Source organism: Haliotis cracherodii, unplaced genomic scaffold, assembly GCF_022045235.1.
Source record: "Haliotis cracherodii isolate W230 unplaced genomic scaffold, xgHalCrac1.p SCAF_15, whole genome shotgun sequence".
Lineage (NCBI taxonomy): Eukaryota > Metazoa > Mollusca > Gastropoda > Lepetellida > Haliotidae > Haliotis > Haliotis cracherodii.
Genome location: NW_027266270.1, coordinates 35,992,976 through 36,017,487, shown reverse-complemented (window position 1 = coordinate 36,017,487; position 24,512 = coordinate 35,992,976). Strand labels below are relative to the sequence as shown.

Below are 24,512 nucleotides of genomic sequence, written 5' to 3'. Positions count from 1 at the left end.
CGCCGCACTCAGCCATTTTCCAGCGAAATGACGGTGGTTTGTGAATAATAGAGTCGGACGAGGCAATCCAGTGATTGATATGAGCATCGATCTACGCAACTGGGATACCATGACATGCATCAACCAAGTTATCGAGCCTAATCACCCGATCCCGTTTGTGGCCTCTTACGACAGGCTTTGGTTGCTGAAGACCAATTCCAACCCGGATCTTCACGGGTCTAAACATAATGATACGTGTTTCAAGCTGTCTTAGCAGGCACACCACTGGGAGACAAGTGCACGTCACTTGGCGTTTTGCATCGAAATTAGCCCCTTACTGTGCCGTTGTTATTTTATAAACACATGTTGGTGATGAACGTGTCATGTTGGTGATTGGAGTTACCTCCCCTATATGCACCACAGTATAACCACCATGGACTATACCACAACTAAATGCGCCCTTAATATATTGCATTTGTCTCATATTTAGAATAAGTACTTACATTTATAATGAATTTTGAGTACCGCAATGTCGGTAATCTGTGCAAGGTTAACTCGGTTTTTTGTTTTTTGTTTTGATTGTTGTTTAACGCCACACCCAGCAATATATTAGCTATATTAGCGGTCAGAAAATAATCGAGTGTGGACCAGACAATCCAGTGATTGATATCATGAGCATTGATCCACACAATTTGGATACGATGACATGCATCAACCAAGTCAGAGAGTCTGACCAGAAACACGTGGGCCGGATATGGTACAAACAAACCAAAAATAGTACTCGGAGATTCGAAGTATGTGATCAGAGGTCTAACGAGTCTAGATCAAACTTAACCAAGTCTAGTTTCCTTGATCCCACACCGCAGAGGATGAAAGGTTGTTGTTTTTATGAAACAAATTACAATTATTTTAAAGTTACATTGTAAATATTCAAAGACTAAGTGTTGGTCTCGTGGAATAACATTGGAATAGCCAAATTCAGCTACATCCGTTCGAAAGTTCCGTCACATAATGATGTCTTTTACTTCGGTTTTATATTTCGAGGCTATGATATAGCAGCTTTCATATACCTCTCATCAATATAGGGGAGGGAAGAGTGAGTGAGTTGGGTTTAACGCCGCTTTTAACAGTATTCCAGTTATATCACGGCGTGTCAGCTTAATGTGGGAGGAAAGCCCCGAAGTGACTTTAGTGAAATCCACGAGCACGGATATATGGTGCTGACCAACCTAGAAACATAATCGGGTCGAACCGGGATTCGAACCCACAATCACAGGTTTCTGGCGTGCCCGAGGGACGCAACTCTGCACAACGAATCGCGGCGCCTTACACGACTGGGCCACCCGTGCCCCCGGGGAGGGAAGACATGGGCTATGGTGTGAAAACTGCCATCAAATAGCTCGGGTTATTGCACCCTCAGTGATATGACTGTGTCCATGTTGGCTCTATCGCACGTGCAAAATGCCTCATATCACTGATAGGTATATATATGATAAAACTGTAAAATGCACACCAGGGTGCCGTTGTACAAAACTACCATAGCGCCACGACTGTCGCGAGTCTATGCTAAGGTATTGGAGTTACGATCACCATAGCGCTGAGATCGCTTTGTAGAACGGCACCCAGATCTGTATATATTTGTCCAACAGGTTCGAAATAGCCGAGTTCAGATTTTACGACCGCTTCTCTAATTCCACGTGCATATGGTTGTGATTGATGAGGATGCTCTTCCTTTACAGAAATCTAGAGATCTGACTATAGTCCTCGCCCTTTGAAATATAACCAGGAAATATCACCATGATTAATTAACGAAGTATGCCTGTGTGCTGTTACTTATAAAGTGTAAATTCCAGTGATGAAAAACATTGGAAAGTGCGCTTTTCAAGAAATGTCCATTTTCTTTGAGATAAACATCATCAAATTGAGTTTTGATCACGTGGTTACTTATATTTAAATTTTTATAGATGTCTGTGTGATTATCATATTGTTTTGAAAAATCTCAATCAAATGACACCTTATTGGTACATGATTGTTGCTTATGAAGTGATTATGTAAAATCCTTATTTTCAAATATGTCAAACCATCCGATTTATCAACTTTGTACACCACTATCACTCACAACAAACTTAAGGAAAATCCCTTGATCCATGGGGCATTTGTCATTAAACGTGGTGACTATATTTGTAGCTGCATCTCTATCTTCAAGGTTCAAGACAATTTGTCGAAAATTAAATTTGAAGTTTACTGAGTGAGTGAGTATTGTTTTACGCCGCTTTAGCAATATTCCAGCAATATCATGGCAGGGGACACCAGAAATGGGCCTCACACATTGTACCCATGTCGGGAATCGAACCCGGGTTGTTGGTGTGACGTGCGAACGCTTTAACCACTAGGCTAACCGACCGCCCCTGAAGTTTACTGAGGACTTCCTCACTGATCCATGTTATATTTTGGGATTTGACATTCGGGCAAGACGTCGGCATCCCCATGGGCAGCAATGTGTGTCCCTTCCTGGTTGTTTCTTTATGCTTACGAATCGGAATTTCTCCTCGGATTGCCAAAATTTGGTCAAGTAGTTTAACTTTAGCTTCAGGTATATCGATGATCTGATATCCTCCAATGATTGCCAAATAGCCACGTCCCTTTCACTGATTTACCCACCTAAAGTATAAGAGAGCTTTGGAACTAACTCATCTGTTTCATATTTAGATCTATGCATACAGATTCAGAGTGACAACAAACTCTCCACAAGACTGTATCACAATAAAGAAGGCTTTAACTTTCCCGTTGAGAAATATTGATACAGGTTTGTGCTTCAATTGCAAAACCATTGAGTTATCTGTTTAATCAATCTGCGTCATTGTACTTGTCCATGCACCCAAGCGGGAAGAAGCCCATGTATACTTCTGTTCAAGAAAGGGGCTGTCGGGTAGCCTAGTGGTTAAAGCCTTCGCTCGTCACGCCGAAGACCCGGGTTCGAATCCCGACATGGGTATAATGTGTGAAGCCCATTTCTGGTGTCCCTCGCCGTGATATTGCTGGAATATTGCTAAAAGCGGCGTCAAACCAAACTCACTCACTCACTGTTCAAGAAAAGAGGCAACTTTTTACCAGCTTATTTGAGGCATTACATGTTTGATATCAGTATTTGGTAACATATTTGAAATAATTGTTTTACTAAATAAAATCGACAATACCATTTCCATTGTTGTCAGAAATTCATTGTACGATTCCGAATATATATCTGAAACATGTATTTATGAATCACTATCAAATAGTGATAACATCAGGTGTTTGCGTAAAGGTGAGCGTTTCCTGCCACACTGTGTCATCTGTCATAAACATTCAAATACTAGTTAATTGTTCGTGATAGGTAATTGTAAGGGACATCATTTTGGTCACTGGTGAGTCATATTTGGAAATGTTTTCCACGTGTCTACCATAAAAAGTTTTGAAAGCTTTGCTACGGTCTTGAATGTGGCAACCTTGATAACAAAACTTCGAGCAAGAGTCGCATGACGATCACTGAAATCTTTGTGGAAAGAGCATGCTCGATTGTTCCTCAAAAGTTTTCAAATGTTGATATTCCATGTCGAATGTCGAGGAGTACAGTTTTGCTAAACACAGTATTTGTAGCAAGACCTCTTTGTACCTCAAGCATTCCTGGATATCTGCAGGTAGTGAGACCTCTATCTCGACCTTGCATTGCAGAACATCCTGGATAGCTGGCAGCAATTCAGAGTGGGATATCAAGACTCAGGGGGCAACCGCCAATGCAGAAACTGCCTATTGTTTTAACTGAATTGGAACAATTATACCAAAGGCATGCCATGTCCAAGTCCTTTCGGATTACCTTTAGGGCTGGCTTCCTGGTAGCCTATCTCTGCTTCTTGCGCAAGTCTACTGTGCTTCCTGAATCAGCCAGTGGTGTAAGTTCCAGAAAGAAGACCCATTTTTACATGTAAGATGTTGATATATGCACAGAAGGGGATATGACTACGATGATGGCTCGACATACTAAAAATACAGTTTGGGCAACATGTGTTTCATTTAGCTCTGGCAGCAATTTCGAACACCAGACTGTGTCCTGTTTCATCCTTGCATAATCTCCTGTCTCAGTTTTCTGTTTGATACACAGACAGTAGCATTCCATTGTATTCCATTAGGAAAGCGAATGAAGTGTTTAACTTAAAATAGTTTTGTAAGGACCTTGAAATCTTACCTGTCCGTGTACACTGGTCACTCTTTCAGTGAGGAGGTTGCTCATTTGCTTTTGAAATTGGGTTGTCTTACACTCTTATTAATCAGAGGCGACTGGCGCTCAAATGCTTATAAACGCTATGTGTACATCAGTAACTCAGTTACTGGGCAGGAACACGCAGTGAAGCATTCCCACTTTGACTCTTAAAAGTATAAAACTTGTACTTCCACTTGAATAGGGGGTCTTTGGAACTTTTGCGAGGAATTTGTTCATAATAGTTCTGTCATTATATGACCTTTTTTACCCCAAAGTGAGATTTGGTTATTCTTTGCATGTGTAGATTTTGCATACGAGAATGCATGTGGACACTGGACTGCCACACTAAGTGCCCTGACAAGTCCCCAATAGAGCACCTATAGGATGTTTTTGGGCAGAATGGCAGGCAATACCAAGAGCAACTATTCACAAGTTGATCAACAGTATGTCATCAAGGTGTCGTGCTTATATCGCCCAGCTTTGTGGACACACCAGATATTGGCTACACTCTTGAAATATATTTTACAGACCATTTATCACCATTACACCTTCACTATCATTTCATCATTTCCCTTTTTTTTGTTGGCAGTACTTATTTTCAAATGGCATGTTAATAAAGTTGGTGTGGAGCAAATGTAAAACTCCATGTGGATGCTGTCTGGTATTTCAACTGCTTGTGCACAGACGGCAGTGAGCTGGATGTACTGTTGCATGTATGTCTCAGCTGAAACTCCGACCACCGCATGTATGACTGAGCTTGAAGCTCTGCTCACGTCAGGTGTGTCTGAGCTGGAGCTACGTTCACTACATATATGTCGAAACTGGTCAGAGGGATTTGACGACATTTCACTGATGTGTCAAAATCAAGTAAAAAAACCTGCCCACGATTGGATGTTAGAACCTAAATCAGGTAGTACTTCTTTCGGAGAGTATAAATACATAGAAAATCATTCTTATATCAAGGGTATTTCAGGTAAACATTACTATTGTCTGTCTGACGATACAGGTATGATGAATGTTTTGAACAAATGACATTGACTAAATGGACAAATAGTCACTATCATTCCATATTTATTCCATGCAAATTTACAATTGAATCAACCAATCAAAGCTCCTCCACCATAACCAGTGTTTCTCCACCCTTTCCGTAGTTGCCTGCTCAGTTGTTGACGTGTGTCATGTTAAGACTGGTCGTCGGCTTTGTTCTCGGTTTCCCAGGGATCCTTTTGATGGTCATACAATTCAGCACCTTGCTGTTTGGTTGGTTGGTGGCTGTTGAAGTCAAACTCTGGCCATTCTGTATAGCGGTATCTGTCTGTCCTAACTGTGCAGCCCATGAAGGAGCCATGTCCTTCCAAATGATGAGCATACTGAGAGTAGGCTGCTTGTTTCCAACTGCCATCGTTGGGGTTCTTCATCAGTGGCACCATACTGTCACCCTCTGCACAAACCTTAACATTGTGTACATTTACAGGGCATCTCTGGAGCTTTGGTAACCCTTCAGCTTCAACTAGCGTAGGGAAAAGATCCACCAGTTCAGTCGGTTTGTTCATCTTGACACCGTGATCTGTGAGACCAGGGACTCGAACCATAAAAGGGACATGGGTTGCTATCTCAAAATTGGTTTGTTTCTCCCATTCTCCATTTTCTCCCAGTGCCCAGCCGTGATCACCCCAAAAGGAAACGATGGTGTCATCAGCCAAGCCCTCGTCTTCCAAAGCTTTAAGAATACGCCCAATCTCGTCATCAATCCAACTGACACATGAGTGGTAGGCCTGGCGAAGCTTAACAACTGTGTCATCAGGGAAATTGAATCCAATTTGTCCAACATTATTCAAATGCAATGCTTTCATATCATTGAAATTGCCCAGATTGTCATATTTATGCCAAGCAACGAGAGGCATTTTCTTTGGAGGGTGCATATTTGACGGAGGTTTGTGTGTATCTTCGACTCGGGAATAGCCTCTACGAGATTATGATTACCATATGGTTTACTGTATCTCAGGAACTCAATATTTGGTTTCTCATCAGACCATGAAGTCGGATCTTTGTTACTGTAGTGTATTCTCCTTATAGTTGTTTACATCTTGTGTGATACAGTATCCCGCAATATCCAAGTACACATCATCTCGTTACGTCATATGATGACGTCATGTATTGATGCGATGTCCGAGTAAACTATGATGGCTTCCTTCCATGTTCTGTTGTGTTTGGCGTGCATACTCCCGAGCATAAAGGTGTGATTACATGACAGTTACCAGATGCAATGCCAGGATGAAAGATCTTCCCCATCCCTATAGTATTGTATCCATTATCTTTGAAGAACTGTGGGATGGTGGTGAAGTTCCCTCCCTCCTTCCTCCAGTAATGGTGAAGATCATAAACGTGAGTTGAGTCGGGTCGTCTCCCAGTCAGTGCTGAAGCTCTGCTTGGCCCACACACAGCATACTGACAGTAGCCTCGTCTCAACAGCAGACTTTTCTTGGCCAGGCCATCATGATTGGGCGTGTGCATCTTAGGGTAGGTCGGTGATGGGAAGTCTGGTCCTTCGTAGCACCCAAGCTGTGGCCGTAGATCATCCACAACAAGGAACAGCACATTCTTGTTCCCGCCGAAGCCAGGGAAAAGAGAGTAAACACAAGTGATATTTGTTTCATACCTCAACAAGTAAGACTGGAAATAGTAGAGACGACACTCGGTGGTAGCCAAGTGATCCCAGGTTACTTTGTTGTTACTTCATATCTGTAGGCTGTTGTCTATAGAGGTATATCTATAGATTTGCAGGTCATTACTGACCTCCTTTCTCGTCTAAATGTCACGATTTAGTTGTTTTATCTAAAGCAGTCACACCTTATGGATAATTATATGTGTGTTCCAGTCTTTGGGGCAGGTGTGAGGTTGTATTGTTACGTGATACAGAGATTTGGATAATTATATATACTACAGACGAAGAAAGGGAAGACATGGTGTGAATGTAGCTGTCGTTGAGGTGTACATTTACAATACTCTGACGCTGCATCTGCATCCAACATCTAAACACAATGGAATTTCACATCATGTATGGACAGCATGTGATACACGTGCACACAGAAGCCAAAGTGTTTGCCTATGCTAATGCAATTGTGCTTAACATGATTGCAGTTTATCTTCTATCTTCGCGGTAACCGGTTCGCCCTCTATATTGTCATTGAGTGTGAACATGAAGTCTGGGTGGCCTCGTCTCTTTCATTCTTCTTCCTTTCAAATCTTCTTCCTCGATATTTTAACATCCTTTATCTAGCCTCATAGCTGAGTGCATCTTGTGAGACACAGCTTAAGTATTAGAAAAACAGGTATCCCAACAGAAACGTATCACTGTAATTGTCACATTTGCTCCAGATATAAGCATTTAAACTAGCATGAGTCAAAACACTATCATGATGAGGTGCAGTTTTTTTCACTTTCAGTACGTGTGTAAAATAAAACAAAGGCCCAAGTGGTATTTAGTTAGCCCTTAAAATGTAACTAAAACCCGCAGATCTGTACATAATTTAGTCTGGACCAGACAATCCAGTGATTGACATCACCATTGGGATACCATAAAACGCACCAGCTTAGTTAGCGAGCCTAACCACCCGATCCCGTTAGTCGCATCTTACGACAAGCATTAGTTGCTGAAAACCAATTCTAAGCCTGACCATCACGGGGTTGAATAATGGTTTTACTGTGCTTGCAGTTTCACTATCTACTTGCTTTAATTATCTTCCAGGATCAACATTCATATGTGAATACACACAACAGACTGCGCCCTAATACTATCACACCCCGACAATCTGGACAGCAGCGTTTTAATTCCGGATTAACACATATTCGGATTACCAATTTATAGTAATCTTTTGGTGTCACTTTATTTAAGTGTGTTAGTTCGTACCAAATGGTAGAAATCCATGGATGATATCATTACAAATGCATAAAAACATCCCGACAACGTATATAAACTCACACAGTGAGGTACACTTTGTGGAGTATTAAGATCAAATAAATCTTTGAGATATACACAGTGTTTGACATAGCGCAATAACTAGTCTTCACTGACCAATGTGAGCTACATACCTACTTCTCGAAAATCAGTCAAGTTTGACGTTCTTTTTGTGGTTGCCTTGTTATGATGCTTAAGTTTGGCGCCATCACGATTTTTTGAACGCCAAATAAGACACTCTTGATTCACGGCGAACAACCACTGGCGTTATCTACATATGATAAGAGTTGTTGAATAGTATGGTATTAAATGTGTTGATGATATATATTTTAAGTCTCGACTTACAAGTCCCAATCCACGACAATGAAACAGACGTTAGTAAGGTGTGGTGTGGTGTATTTGAAGGAAGATGATACCCCTGAGAATCAGGTAATATGGACGCCAGCTCATTAGGGCGACATTTTCATTTACTACTACAACTTCTACTGTTACTGTTACTACGAATATAACTTATTTCTACTACTGCTGTTACCGCCATAACAGCCACCACTACTACTACTTCTACTACTACCACCACAACTACACCTGCCTCCATTCCCCCACCTGTCTCCACCCCCACCTGCCTCCATCACCAACCTGCCTCCACCAAGCACCTGCCTCCACCCCCACCTGCCTCCATCCCCCACCTGCCTCCACCCCTCACCTTCCTCCACCCCCAACCTGAATCCATCACCAACCTGCCTCCATCCCCCACCTGCCTCCATCCCCACCTGCCTCCATCACCCACCTGCCTCCATCACCAACCTGACTCCACCCCCTCACCTTCCTCCACCCCCCACCTGAATCCATCACCAACATGCCTCCACCAACCACCTGCCTCCACCCCCACCTGCCTCCATCCCCCACCTGCCTCCACCCACTCACCTTCCTCCACCCCCCACCTGCCTCCACCAACCACCTGCCTTAATCATCCACCTGCCTCCACCCCCACCTGCCTCCACCCCACCCTGCCTCCATCACCCACCTGCCTTAATCACCCACCTGCCTCCACCCCCACCTGCCTCCACCCCACCCTGCCTCCATCACCCACCTACCTCCATCACCCACCTGCTTCCACACCCCACCTGCCTCCACCCCCACCTGCCTCCATCACCAACCTGACTCCACCCCCTCACCTTCCTCCACCCCCCACCTGAATCCATCACCAACCTGCCTCCACCAACCACCTGCCTCCAACCCCCACCTGAATCCATCACCAACCCGCCTCCATCCCCTCACCTTCCTCCACCCCCAACCTGAATCCATCACCAACCTGCCTCCACCAACCACCTGCCTCCACCCCTCACCTTCCTCCACCCCCCCACCTGCCTCCACCAACCACCTGCCTCCATCCCCCACCTGCCTTAATCACCCACCTGCTTCCACCCCCAGCTGCCTCCACCCCCACCTGCCTCCATCCCCCACCTGCCTCCATCACCAACCTGCCTCCACCAACCACCTGCCATAATCACCCACCTGCCTCCATTACCCACCTGAATCCATTACCAACCTGCCTCCACCCCCATCTGCCTCCACCCCCCCCCCCCCACCTGCCTCCATCCCCACCTGCCTTCATCGCCCACCTGCCTCCACCCCCCGCCTGCCTCCATTACCCACCTGCCTCAACCCCCCACCTGCCTCCACCCCCACCTGAATCCATCACCCACCTGCCTCCACCCCACCCTGCCTCCATCCCCCACCTGCCTTAATCACCCACCTGCTTCCACCCCCAGCTGCCTCCACCCCCACCTGCCTCCATCCCCCACCTGCCTCCATCACCAACCTGCCTCCACCAACCACCTGCCATAATCACCCACCTGCCTCCATCCCCCACCTGCCTCCACCCCCTACCTGAATCCATCACCAACCTGCTTCCAACCCCATCTGCCTCCACCCCCCCACCTGCCTCCAACCCCACCTGCCTCCATCACCCACCTGCCTCCATCACCCGCCTGCCTCCATCACCTAACTGCCTCCACCTGCCTTCATCCCCCACCTGCCTCCACCCCCAACCTGCCTCCATTACCCGACGGCCTCCATCACCCACCTGCCTTCATCACCCACCTGCCTCAATCACCCACCTGCCTCCATCACCCACCTGCCTCAATCACCCACCTGCCTCCATCACCCACCTGCCTCCATCACCCGCCTGCCTCCATCACCCGCCTGCCTCCATCACCCACCTGCCTCCATCACTCACCTGCCTCCATCACCCGCCTGCCTCCATCACCTAACTGCCTCCACCTGCCTCCATCACCCACCTGCCTCCATCATCCACCTGCCTCCATCATCCACCTGCCTCCATCACCCACCTGCCTCCATCACCCACCTGCCTCCATCACCCACCTGCTTCCACCTGCCTCCATCTGACTTGGTTGTGTTGCAGGGAAATTTGACAGCAATCATTGACCGCCAGGGGGAGCTGTTTCAACAGGACAACGATCCACCGCACACAGTTCGTGTCACTGTAGACTACCTCATAATACCGACATCAACGTCTTGCCCTGACCGTCGAGATCTCCAGATCTCAACCCAATCGAACACCCCTGGGTTGAACTCGATCGACGTGTACGTCAACGTCAGAACACGCCGTAGACACTCCCCCAACTGGCCAACGCGTTTCAAGCAGAATGGTGCAGAGTTCCGCAGAACAGAATTCGTACACTTATCCAGTCAGTGCCGAGGAGATGCAGAGCCGTGGTTGCTGCCCAGGGCGGTCACACGAGATACTGAGTTCAGCGCAAACTTGTGGCCTTGTGTGACATGACATTGAACAGTTTTCAATGCCTTTGTACAACGACAGCATGTGACTATTGAGCTCAAAAATTTAATATTTGTATCTCTGATATCAAATTAAATATATCGTCTTTTTCAGGTACAATAAATTTACTAAAAATCCACCTGTACATTTCATTTTTTTTTAAGAGTGTATATATGGACCCAGCTGTCCCAGGTGAATTTTAGTGATAGCTTCTGATCGTAGTAGGGTTGGGTTTTCTTTTTTAGTGACTTCTGATGTTAAAGCAGTGTAAACTTTGGGAGTTTTTCAAGTCCAGGGAGGGTGTAACCCTTTGTAGTGACTGTCTGGAGGCTGAACGTCATCACAATTGTGACTTTGGATGAGTTCACGTACTAATATCCCAGATGGCTTTAGTGAGGGATTTTCTGAGCTCGGGTTTCATCCCGGGTGTATTTATCTTGTCATATCCTTTTCACCAAGGGGTTTGATGTTCGTTCGCAGCACGATAACATTGTCTGCTCTCTTCATAGTTTCAAAGGGAGTTCTCCTGTCTGCACAGCACTACGCGGGATTGCCTAAAAGTCGCCCGGGCCAAGACGGGCCAAAGTTTTATTGGCTAATTACTCCATTATCAGCGATCATACCTACATATTATTGATGCAACATACACACATGACATTAATGAGCAATCACAAACCAAAAACGTGCACCATGATTAAGTAACTCGGAGTAAATCGCTTGAAAACTAGAAAGTGGAGCTGTGCGTAAGCGTCGTTAATCTAGGTAACATGTAAAAGAGCAATTGTTAAACGAAATAGGATTTGAAACGTATCAAATACTTCTAGTTGTCGTGATACAAATTTCAATCTGTCGGCATAGCGTTTACATTTATAGGAACGTACTATATCTAAGTAAATGCCACTTTATAATGTCACTGTTCATCGTGTTTAAAGCAGACACATTGGTTAAAGTAGACTTCTTCTCCTTATACTCTCAACAATCTGACAAGTGTGCGGTCCAACTTGGCCCGGGCTGTCAAAATCAACTTTAAACACACAGATGTATTATCAAATGGATAAAAGTGGTATGAAGGTAGATATTATACTAATCTATACATGTGAATCCATATCATGTTACATCTGTGAGGTTTACGTTGATTTTGACAGCCCGGGCCAAGTCAAACACATCTGATAGAGACTATGTTGAGAATGTAGAGGGAAAGGGGCTTCACTTTGAGCACCGTGTATCCTTTTAACACTGCGATCTGTGACATTATAAAGTGGTATATAGGTAGATATAATACTAGTCTATAGAGATGAATCCATTTGATGATACATCTGTGAGGTTTAAGTTGATTTTGACAGCCCGGGCCAAGTCGGACCGAGCACCTCTGACAGAGATTTTCTTAAGAATATACAGTAAAAGTGTTTGCGAGGTAACCAATGTTTTTCCTAACATATGGAAAACCCGAATAGCAACCTACCTCCTACACCAATATGAAAGACGTAAGTACCAAACGAAAGCGTTGAAGATAAGCTATCCAATAGTACCACTATAGATTAACAACCAGATATGAACAATTATTGAGGGGGCAAAAAATGACCATAAATACATGATAAATATTTCCAGTACAAGATAATCCCGCTTATGCGTGAAAGTCAAAATTCCTGAAATAACTTCAATACCCGAATAAGGTAGCAAACATATATGAGATAACATAAATCAAATACATACATGATAAAAGTACAAGATTAAACCAATTGCAAATAAGATTTACGGGTCACCAAATCTCTCACAATGAATCTGAAGGCACCGGAGAACGACGGCCGCTTGAGTTTGCCGAACGCTGACGGCGCTGGACAATTACAAGAGAAGTGGTGCGGTCACAAGACCGTAACTAGATGGCTCTTGCCACCGGTGACAACAACACACCTCCATCACCCACACAGCCATCCGACACACTTGGCCAGTCCGACTGTCTGTACCTGTACCACCGGTGACAACAACCCACCTCCACCACTCACACAGCCACCCGACACACTTGGCCAGTCCGACTGTCTCTACTTGTACCACCGGTGACAACAACCCACCTCCTCCACCCACACAGCCATCCGACACACTTGGCCAGTCCGACTGTCTCTACCTGTACCACCATTGACAACAAACCATCTCCACCACCCACACAGCCACCCGACACACTTGGCCAGTCCGACTGTCTCTACTTGTACCACCGGTGACAACAACCCACCTCCACGACCCACACAGCCATCCGATATACTTGGCCAGTCCGACTGTCTCTACCTGTACCACCGGTGACAACAACCCACCTCCACGACCCACACAGCCATCCGACACACTTGGCGAGTCCGACTGTCTCTACCTGTACCACCATTGACAACAAACCACCTCCACGACCCACACAGCCATCCGATATACTTGGCCAGTCCGACTGTCTCTACTTGTACCACCGGTGACAACAACCCACCTCTACGACCCACACAGCCATCCGACACACTTGGCCAGTCCGACTGTCTCTACCTGTACCACCATTGACAACAAACCACCTCCACGACCCACACAGCCATCCGATATACTTGGCCAGTCCGACTGTCTCTACTTGTACCACCGGTGACAATAACACACCTCCACGACCCACACAGTCATCCGACACACTTGGCCAGTCCGACTGTCTCTACTTGTACCACCGGTGACAACAACCCACCTCCACGACCCACACAGCCATCCGACACACTTGGCCAGTCCGACTGTCTCTACTTGTACCACCGGTGACAACAACCCACCTCTACGACCCACACAGCCATCCGACACACTTGGCCAGTCCGACTGTCTCTACCTGTACCACCGGTGACAACAACCCACCTCCACGACCCACACAGCCATCCGACACACTTGGCCAGTCCGACTGTCTCTACCTGTACAACTGAAGCATCACTCTACACATGACGTATGTATCGTATACGAATCATACACTGTTATATTAGTAATGCATTATACCAGGCTTGTGAAAGCTTAGTCAGAGTAAACGATCGTTGACAACTCTAGGGGTGGTACAGTGAAGTCTTGACATACAAAGGCAACCATTGCTGTATACCTCTCTCATTATCCTTTTACCAGTATTCAAGTACAATTCTTTGTATGCTTGCAATTTGAATTTTAACCTGATTTCTAAAAACTCCGTGTACAGTAATTGCATAGGCTATTCTTATGCCCATGTCTAGTGAGTCACCTGACCAGCCTCGTGATGCGCGTACCTATTCCCCTGTCAATATTCTGTACTGTGTATGTGTAAATATTCGAGGGTGTTCATCCATATTCATTCCCCTCTGTGTCCGAGGTAGGCCGGCTGTGTGAGTCGCGGTATTTGTCTCTGGTGCACAGCAACATGAAACAGATACTTCTGTGTGGGATAATACTGCTGACTGTCCGTCTTTCTCTAACCTCAGGTAAGGGATGCTTTCGCTTCACTCAGCCGCACCCAATTTTCAGGGTCATGGATTAATAACATTAGTTTTCTTGATGTTGTTGTTGAACAGGTAGAGTGGTTTGTTCCTCCTGGGATCATTCTGTGATGAGATCGCTGTACCATCAATGCCTATGCGTGAAGGTTACATAAATATATATACCCGAATCTCGCCCGAATCTCACCTGAGTGTCTTCAGTTATATCAACGCGGTCCATAAAAGTTTAAAATTCCGACCTTAAAAAATGTTTCGTCCATGTATTAAATTTCTTTAGTTTAATTTCTTTTACAGCTAACCACCTTCATTGTCAGAGATATCAGGGCTGATGTGACTTAGGTCTACAAATCATTGTGATCCTAGGAGATATCGCCTGGTCTCGCCCCAGTGATATCTCCTTTTGAAGGCAGTTTTTAAATGATAAATTCAAGTATTCGCCATTTCCTTCGCTAAGTGCCTATTTTTACGATTATAACGAACTCAAATGGACCAATAATTATGTACGGCATATATACAGCAAATGGTCGGGACCAAAAAATAGGTTCGTCGTAGCCGTAAGTTCGTTTTAAGCATGTTCGTTAACTATATGGATTGATTCATTTATAAAGTATACTAAAATAAATAACGTTTGTCTAGCGGTGTAAGGAATGACAGCATAAATTAAGCGTAGAAGATGTGGCGGGTGAACTCTTATGCCTAGCGGACTGAGAAAAGTAGGACTGAGTGAATGAGTTAATGTTGTTTTACGTCGCAGTCACCAATAAGCCAGCAGCTTGTACTCGAGACCGGGGCAGGTCGTGATGGACGCCCAGGATTAGCCAGCCACCACAGTGGAACGACCTGGTCCTCGTGTCTACATTGAATTATTTCACACGATGCTGTTGTATGAACATGTTTAAGTTCAGACCCCGCATCATGACGCGCTGTCAAATGGCACAGAGTCTCAGTTCCCGGGACGTTTAGTGGCTTTTGGAGATTGTACGATAATCTTAGCATAAAACTCTAAAGTAGAAACCCCTGCACAGTCTCTCTTCGTGGACGTTAACTGGTTTAGTATCTCATCCTTGCAAAAACACTGTACCTACATGTATGTCTGCCTTGGTTGCATGTATTGCTAGTCAGAGATAGAATGAGCACAGATAGATACAGACGGGCAGGTTTTATCATTGTTCTGTGACATTCATTACAACTTCGTGAGTTTTAAGGCTTTTGGAAGTTGAACATGAAACCGTTTATGGGCTACAACTTAAAAAGTATTTATAACGACGTTTAAGGGCTATTTCTAACCGCGCCATCAGATGACAAAATATAAAGGCCATATAAAGTTATAAAGCCCTCATGACTGTCTATGCTTAGCTATGTATGTTTTGTATGGAGAGTGCATTCAACTCGGTTCTCATCATTTGATATATCAATTTTAATTTCTGATGGTGTTGTATTAATTCCTCCACTGGTTATCCTTATCTAAGTGCGGGCGGCGATGTCTCGGCTGTGTGGTGAGCGTCTTATCCCTCGGCCCAGATATATCGTGTCCCCTCCCATCTGTAAATAAAGAAGCAACGGCTTTTTATGATGAATGTAAACACATGCCTATGCTTCTTCAAGTCTGGGTCACCGATAACTGGTTCTGGTATCTGTCTGTCTGTCTGCCTGTCTGTCTGTCTGTCTGTATTGTGTATATGTGTACGTTATCTATATCTATATTTATATAAATGTATATTCTACTTTTGATGACAATTTGTTACTTACATCGATTCTAGCATTTACAGCTCACGTTAACCGTTCTGTTGTTTGTCTTATCAACCTTACCATTTCTGAAAGTTTTAAATCGTGCATAACTGGATCGATATGAGGAAATTTCTGTTCATATTGGCAAAGTCAAAAGAAGGGAATTTGACCAGGAAGTTAAAATTATGATTCAGGTACATCGATTCCACCGATTTACCCACCTGAACTAGAAACAAAAGAAACCACTGAAGCCTCATCAGTTCCCTAACATTATATATGTACATAACAATTGGAAGTGATAAAAGCTGTCCACAAGACTGTATGGTTACGCATAGGGATGTGTTTCATGCAATTCTCTATTTTTACATGTACCAGATGTTCCCGTGTTTTTTACTGGTGAACAGTTGACTTGCCTTTGCATGTGTTTGTGTTTTGCACACCTTTTCGCGTACAATGGACCTTGCTTTGGGCAGGAATATAATGATTATGGAAACAAACAAACAAACAAACATAAAAAACGTTATCCCGCCTGCCGGCTATCGTTCGAGTGGCGGGTGCTACCGGTAGGGCAGGACATGCTTACCCTTTTCGCTAACACACGGTGTCATCACTGATTTTCAGTGATCCAATCATATAATTTTCACGGTAATTTTGCCTTACACGCCCAACAGAATTTGTTTCGGTGGATAATCGAGATTCGTTATTCTTTAGAGTTGACTTTTTATATTAACTTGAACTTTTCGATGTTTCACCATAACGCCATTAATATTTATCAATGGCGCGGAATTAATTGCAACAGACATGTTGGTACCGAAACATTATAAAACTGTACTCAACTGTGTTGGAAAACGAACATATTTCTCACTTACTAACAAGCAGCATACTCACTGCACCTGTACATATCTGACGTAATTCAAAATTAGCATATCGGTTTTAGTTAAACTTTCAACAAAAAGTGTATTTTTTTTTATTTTCTGGTTCATCTATCACGTGATTGTCTAAAGGCAACCGTCGCAGGGCAGGAGCACTGCTGTGCCTTATACTCCCAACAGAACCTGTGTCCGCCGACAGTCGAGACTGGTTAGTCTCTGGCGTTGACGTTGTATAGTCACACAAGCGTCTTGTATTATCCTGTTATATGTCAGAATGGTGCCTTCAGACGTCGACGTCTCTTCTATATTTGGTCAAACCAGGATTTGACATAACCATGTTCACAACTGGCACGCCTACCAAGAACCGGAGAACATAATACATTATCTTGTAAAAATATACCTCCTCATCACACGTCAGTCGCTACTGCAGCCGTTCTTCTCTTGAACAAACACAACATTGAAACCAGATGGAAGCATGGTATCTACGCATCATTTGATCATAATGAAGTCGGAATTACCATCATTATTTGGGCGTTAGGACAATACTACAAGACTAATTAACCAATCCGATGGCAAGGTGGCTCATCAACAAGATGGATTTCTCATCTGGAATGCTAAACTGATTTCTGATTTCCTTAACCAGAGAGGGTAAAGAAGACTTATGCAACAAATACTGAATAAATCCCACGATATCCTATAAAATTCTAGTTTATTAAATCAGGATGCGTAAAGGTCACTTGTGCAGCTGATTCTGATTAAAGATCCAACATGTCCCTAACCCTATTATAACCGATACTGGTTTTTGAAATCTGAATGGGAATCAGAATCGGAAGACATCCACTCTTACAATTAAAAGCCATACGATTCCCGGATGTCCCATCAACAACACTATAATCGAACCATAAGTGAATGATAAAATATAACTGTGACCGCAGTTTTTCACACTTCTCATGAAAATATTGAGTGATTTGGATTCCGCTGCCTCTCTCTTGTATTGCTAAAATGTTGATGAGGCAGAGACGCATGATGTTTACGTAATTACAGATCGAGGCTGTTCTTTGGGTTCATGCAATTTGTTCATGGCACTGTTACCGTAAACGACTATTTTGACAGCCATGGAAGTTCAGCCATGTCGAAGTTGTGGGTAGAGAGATAGTCATTCTGATATATATTACTGTCACTGGAGGGTTATTAAAACACAACTGGATCATAAGTTCAACTTCAAAATACTTAAAACACCGATTTAGCTTCGCGTTTTTCGTAACTACGTACATTTGTATGACCCGTCACACTTAAAATGGAAGATATCATGTGGATTTCCGATTTCCGACTTGGTTGAGTGCAAATTTGCAACAGGTTGCGTTGAGATTAAAAATATATGTATGGAGTGTTATTTCACCAATTCTTTTTGACCAGTATTTTGAACTGGTACTAGTGACTGGTTCTAAATTAAAACAAGCGGTATCTAACCTAAAGTTAGACTACCTTAAATTTCGAAACTTGGAAGGTTTGTGTCCTAATCGACACCCCCTTACGCTGCCGGAACAGTAAATGTAAGTGTGTCAGGCCTTCACCACGTTGTGTAACCTACAAGACCTGGTCGACAAACAGAGATACCGGCTCAAAAAAGTTCTGTCACATGATTATCACCAAACACCTTTTCGACAGTTATTCTCCCATCAACACTAAACGTGGCCGCTGTCTTCTTTATCTTCTGCGCTGAGTTGTGTCTTTCATCATCTGACTGAGCTACCAACCGAGATCCAACCGGTGCTATTGGACATATGTATGACCTTGCGGAAAGCATGTAATTTTACCCCGAAGTTCAGATCGTTCTATCAGGTCCAGAATCGCCCATGAACATGCCTCCGCGATACAGCTCTTACATAGTGGAGAAAACAACATTCACTCACTTGAAACACCTTAATATTGTTTTTAACCATAACGTCAACATTCCTTGATATTACGGTCATTTATTGAACAGAAGTTATCGTATAATATTTTTATTTTATCTTACTTCGGTCAATCAGATTTTTATCTGCAACGTTTCCTGTATAATGCATCTATAAGTACACCGAGATTGTCCTATCAACACTGGCGTGATACATCACAACCACCTCGTGGCTCTCACGTTCAGTACACAAGCACGTGTATAATGTATGTCCTTTCGATGTACCGAAAATGTAAAGGTTTACATGGCAAACCAGCCCACAGTGTTATGAAAATGTTATTTATTAATCGCCGTACAAATAGCGCTTAACCTGCACCAATACAAACAATACGTCTTGGGACACGCGTGTTTGTTGACATCGACAGGAGACCCAACCCACCGTTCTGTCAACAATAATGTTATTGAAGACGCATGCTGTGTGTACCCTTATATGTTACCAGAAACACCCTAGCTAGAACCACTTCGCTCTACCCTATGAACCAGACGCCCCCCACCGGTTGCCAAGGACAGAACAAGGCGTGGTACACATGGTACGTGGTACACATGGTACGTGGTACACATGGTACCAACGATAACTGCGTGCGTTTATGTTTATGTGCGCAACTGTATCTCGTTTTCACACATATTGCAAAGAAGAAAGATACAGCAACTGCGTCTGCTGATAAAGCCTACAGTGTACGCATTAGTATGTATAAAGGTAGTAATTGTTAAACCGAACATGAGAGTAGAACGTCGGTGTTGTTTGTTATCGGGAGAAAACCAAACCCACAAACTTGCCAAAACTGTTGCTAAAATGTCAATCTATTATGAGAGGGAGATAGTTATTATATTTCTGCATATGTTGTCTGAATACTCCTCAGCTTGTGAAGGGAATATTCCTGTTATTCCAAGATGTACAACACTTATTCCCTACTCCCTACTATTCACATGTACCATGCTACCCCTTTAGAGCTGCAATGATCTGTGTTACATAGTGACGTCTATGTTACTGAGACACAGTTCTAATGCTGCATTTTAACATCTGTGTTGTACAGTAGCTCCAATATTATTTGTTACACAATGGCGTCTATGTTATCCTATACTTCTAATGCTACATGCAACGATATGTATTCTACAGTGGCGTCTACCCACGAGTGCAAGCGGACATGTCAGAAGAACGAACGCCCCCGGGTGTGTGTGTATAACTTCACCGTGGAGTGGTACAGAACACTCTCTAAGGTGAGAAAACAAGACCCTAAAGAAATTAAGGACCACCCGCTTCTTTCATATTACCACAGTCAATTTGTCATGTCATTAGATTTTAACTACAGATATATGAAATAATCGGATGGTCTTTGACTTATTTTGAAAATTTGTTCTAACACCTCCTACAGACAAGATTATTATCTGATATATTTGTAGCTTAAATGATTTCTCCAAAAGAATACGTTCTAATAATGTTCTAGGGGTTTGGGCATACAGGTTATGGATGTCGTTCAAATGTCCAACATGGGTACAACGTGTGAAGCCTATTCATGATGTCCCCCTCACATTTATGTATCATTCAGTGTGAATGTTTCAGGCATGCTATGATTGTCCATTCAACCACTCGGACTGTTTTCGGCCGGACTGTGTGTCCGGGGATGGGAGGATTAAACCCTTGATCGCCGTCAACAGACAGGTGCCCGGTCCATCTATTGAGGTCAGTGTGAACTTCTAACCTTAACTCCGATCTGATGGATGAACGAATGCATGGACATATATTTGCCGTCTAATACAGTCAAGCGACGTATCAGTAGCTTACTATCTGGTTTGAATATTGTATTAAAGAACCGTACATGAGTTCTGACGATGAGCACTATACATGTATGCAATATTGATGAAGAACCGTGTATGTATTCTGGTACGAATGTTCGTATATGCAATATAATGTAGAACCTCCAAAGCAATATAAGAAAGATATGAACACAATAAAGAATAGCTATATATATATACGTGTGTTATCGTGGCAGTGTATTATCATGAACCATTAATGGGATGAGCACTGATGTATTTTTGACCAAGAGCAATGGATGCATAATAATATAAACCTTGGAAGCGACATAAGCCACATATGCAGTGATGAGCCAAGCCAGACGTCCACAGCAATGGCTTCGAGTACTAGTATATGTCTCAATAAAACATAGGTCGCCGATAAACGTGTCTTGATGACACATTTAATGGCAGGGAGATAAAGGTGCACCTGCGGCCTCGGCCCGGTCAGAGCACCTCATTGCTCGGGGCCTCGGGGCCTTGTTCTCGCATATTGACCTCGTCCAGAGTAATTATTTGTATACTGTTGAGGTCAAGATGAAAACCTTGAGAGACGATTGTGAGCCACGCATGATTATTAATTCACTTCTATTCAAATATTGGTGCCAGGGTGTCCCTGTCGTCTGAAGATATCATTTTTTCTGCGCGGACTTGCGTCCCTAACAGAACCCCATGATTCGCCCCGATTATGTTATCCAGGTTTATGAGCAGTATTCCTATGCTCGTGGGTTTTTCAGAAGTGGAAACGCCCAAGACCAATATATGAACTTCCACATCAAGCTGACACGCCGTAATATAATTGAAACACTGTTAAAAACGGGGGGCAGTGTGGTGGTGTGTTATGACGTCCCCTTCTCCCCTGTTGTACGTGTGTGAGGGAGACCGCGTGGTGGTGTGTTGTGACGTCACGTGCTCCTCTGTTGTAGGTGTGTGAGGGAGACCGCGTGGTGGTGTGTTGTGACGTCACATACTCCTCTGTTGTAGGTGTGTGAGGGAGACCGCGTGGTGGTGTGTTGTGACGTCACGTGCTCCTCTGTTGTAGTTGTGTGAAGGAGACCGCGTGGTGGTGTGTTGTGACGTCACGTGCTCCTCTGTTGTAGGTGTGTGAGGGAGACCGCGTGGTGGTGTGTTGTGACGTCACGTGCTCCTCTGTTGTAGGTGTGTGAGGGAGACCGCGTGGTGGTGTGTTGTGACGTCACATACTCCTCTGTTGTAGGTGTGTGAGGGAGACCGCGTGGTGGTGTGTTGTGACGTCACATACTCCTCTGTTGTAGGTGTGTGAGGGAGACCGCGTGGTGGTGTGTTGTGACGTCACGTGCTCCTCTGTTGTAGTTGTGTGAAGGAGACCGCGTGGTGGTGTGTTGTGACGTCACATACTCCTCTGTTGTAGGTGTGTGAGGGAGACCGCGTGGTGGTGTGTTGTGACGTCACGTGCTCCTCTGTTGTAGGTGTGTGAAGGAGACCGCGTGGTGGTGTGTTGTGACGTCACATACTCCTCTGTTGTAGGTGTGTGAGGGAGACCGCGTGGTGGTGTGTTGTGACGTCACGTGCTCCTCTGTTGTAGTTGTGTGAAGGAGACCGCGTGGTGGTGTGTTGTGACGTCACATACTCCTCTGTTGTAGGTGTGTGAGGGAGACCGCGTGGTGGTGTGTTGTGACGTCACGTGCTCCTCTGTTGTAGGTGTGTGAAGGAGACCGCGTGGTGGTGTGTTGTGACGTCAGATACTCCTCTGTTGTAGGTGTGTGAGGGGGACCGCGTGGTGGTGTGTTATGACGTCACGTGCTCCTCTGTTGTAGGTGTGTGAAGGGGACCAAGTGGTGGTGTGTTGTGACGTCACATACTCCTCTGTTCTAGGTGTGTGAGGGAGACTACGTGATGGTGTGTTGTGACGTCACATACTTCTCTGTGGTAGGTGAGTGAGGGGGGCCACGTGGTGGTGTGTTGTGACGTCACGTGCTCCTCTGTTGTAGGTGTGTGAGGGGGGCCACCTGGTGGTGTGTTGTGACGTCACATACTCCTCTGTTGTAGGTGTGTGAGGGGGGCCACGTGGTGGTGTGTTGTGACGTCACATACTCCTCTGTTGTAGGTGTGTGAGGGGGGCCACGTGGTGGTGTGTTGTGACGTCACATACTCCTCTGTTGAAGGTGTGTGAAGGAGACCGCGTGGTGGTGTGTTGTGACGTCACTTACTCCTCTGTTGTAGGTGTGTGAGGGGACCAAGTGGTGGTGTGTTGTGACGTCACATACTCCTCTGTTGTAGGTGTGTGAGGGGGACCGCGTGGTGGTGTGTTGTGACGTCACATACTCCTCTGTTGTAGGTGTGTGAGGGGGACCGCGTGGTGGTGTGGGTGACCAATGATATGGAGGATGGCCAGGCGACCAGCATACACTGGCACGGACAACACCAGATGAGAACGCCATACTCTGACGGCGTTGGCCACATCACACAGTGCAACATCGGCGTCAAAGAAACTTTCAAGTGAGTGTGCATTTCATTTCAACCTGTTTATCTCATTAACATAACTGGCGATTAACCGCATGTGTAATTGAAAACGGCATTATTAGAGGACATTGTACCAAAACGGATTCCCTCCCATGTCAATGAATATACAAACAATTTCTTTATCAGCTCTTGTTTAGAATGTTTACACATTGCTTTGAGAATAACATCTGTCCAGAGACATGGAAGAGAGCAATCATTCACCCATTGAAGAAAGCCAACGCTGACCCAAAAGATCCATATGGTTACCGAGGAATATCACTACTTTCTATTCCATGCAAGATATATGCTGACATATTGAATACCAGGTTCAGTAACTGGTTAGAAAGCAATAACGTTTTAGTAGAGGAACAGAACGGTTTCAGAAAACATATGAGCACAGAAGAACACATATACACCTTATTCTCGTTGATTCACGGTAGAAACCAGAGTAAACAATCAACTTTTGTTTGTTTCATAGATGCGATGAAGGCATTTGATAGGGTGAACAGAAGCTGTCTGTGGTACAAATTACAGAAGCTTGGAGTGTCTGGAAAATTCTACGACGCTGTGGTATCCATGCATGAGAATACAACGAGTCAAGTTAGAGTAAATGGTTTCCTTACTGACCCGTTTGATGTGTCCAATGGAGTCCGTCAAGGCTGTATCTTATCACCGTCTATGTTCTCCGTTTTTGTAATTTGTTTTTTGTTTTTGTTTTTGAAATCAATAACCTGCAGTGTGGAATCAAGGTCAATGACAGTATGTTGAGTATACTCTTATATGCAGATGATATTGCACTTATTGCTCCAGATGAAAAAGTTTACAGCGTATGTTGGACACAGTCAGCGCCTGGTGTTCCAGATGGAGACTACAAGTAAACATCAACAAGACTAATGTTGTCCATTTCAGATGCAAAGGGAAAGACAAATCTGACTTTAGTTTCTCAATCTCGAATGTACACTATACAAAGGCATACAAGTACCTTGGTCAGTGGTTCGAAGAAAACTTGGACATGAATTTCGCTATGAAAGAACTAGCTAAGTCAGCTAACAGAGCTCTATCAGTTATAATCAGTAAATTCAAACAAACTGGTGGCATGGCGTTTGAGGTTTATAATACACTCTACAACAATTTAGTCGTACCGATCCAAACGTATGGAGTTGGAGGGTGGGGAACAAGGGAGTTTAGATGCATAAATAATGTTCACCACCGCGCTTGCAGATTTTTCCTTGGAGTTGGCGCGAAAACCCCTAACCT

General features: G+C 44.3%; 3 protein-coding genes across 4 annotated transcripts in view; 2 read left to right on the top strand and 1 right to left on the bottom strand.

The window, feature by feature from the left end:
- Positions 1-5,397: 5,397 nt before the first annotated feature.
- LOC139461672 (iduronate 2-sulfatase-like) lies at positions 5,398-6,730 on the bottom strand. The gene is made up of 2 exons (XM_071243130.1): positions 6,475-6,730; positions 5,398-6,008 (listed from the first exon to the last, which is right to left on the bottom strand). The coding sequence occupies exons 1-2, from the start codon at positions 6,728-6,730 to the stop codon at positions 5,398-5,400; spliced, it is 867 nt and encodes a 288-aa protein (XP_071099231.1).
- A 17-nt stretch (positions 6,731-6,747) lies between these two features.
- On the top strand, positions 6,748-10,447 carry LOC139461671 (uncharacterized). Its single transcript, XM_071243129.1, has 3 exons — positions 6,748-6,847; positions 8,718-9,316; positions 9,947-10,447. Exons 1-3 carry the CDS (start codon positions 6,748-6,750, stop codon positions 10,445-10,447), a joined length of 1,200 nt encoding a protein of 399 aa, XP_071099230.1.
- Positions 10,448-13,604: 3,157 nt separating this feature from the next.
- The window catches only part of LOC139462565 (uncharacterized), a 28,999-nt gene continuing 18,091 nt past the window's right edge, over positions 13,605-24,512 (top strand). Inside the window, exons 1-5 of one of the 2 annotated variants that reach the window (XM_071244390.1) lie at positions 13,605-13,918; positions 14,313-14,417; positions 20,101-20,201; positions 20,545-20,664; positions 23,092-23,252. In XM_071244390.1, the coding sequence (XP_071100491.1) occupies positions 14,357-14,417; positions 20,101-20,201; positions 20,545-20,664; positions 23,092-23,252 (443 nt within the window). In that variant the 5' untranslated portion in view covers positions 13,605-13,918; positions 14,313-14,356. Of the gene's footprint in view, positions 13,919-14,225; positions 14,418-20,100; positions 20,202-20,544; positions 20,665-23,091; positions 23,253-24,512 lie in introns of those variants that run through there. The other variant, XM_071244389.1, reaches the window with a different exon arrangement.

Coding starts and splice junctions, on each gene's coding strand:
- LOC139461672 (XM_071243130.1), bottom strand. CDS start 6,730: ATGCACACGCCCAATCATGATGGCCTGGCCAAGAAAAGTCTGCTGTTG. Junction 6,009..6,474: donor TCATCCTGGCATTGCATCTG/GTAACTGTCATG, acceptor CTGATGACACAG/TTGTTAAGCTTCGCCAGGCC.
- LOC139461671 (XM_071243129.1), top strand. CDS start 6,748: ATGGGAAGTCTGGTCCTTCGTAGCACCCAAGCTGTGGCCGTAGATCAT. Junction 6,848..8,717: donor CCGAAGCCAGGGAAAAGAGA/GTAAACACAAGT, acceptor CCGCCATAACAG/CCACCACTACTACTACTTCT. Junction 9,317..9,946: donor ACCTGCCTCCACCCCCACCT/GCCTCCATCACC, acceptor TTCCACCCCCAG/CTGCCTCCACCCCCACCTGC.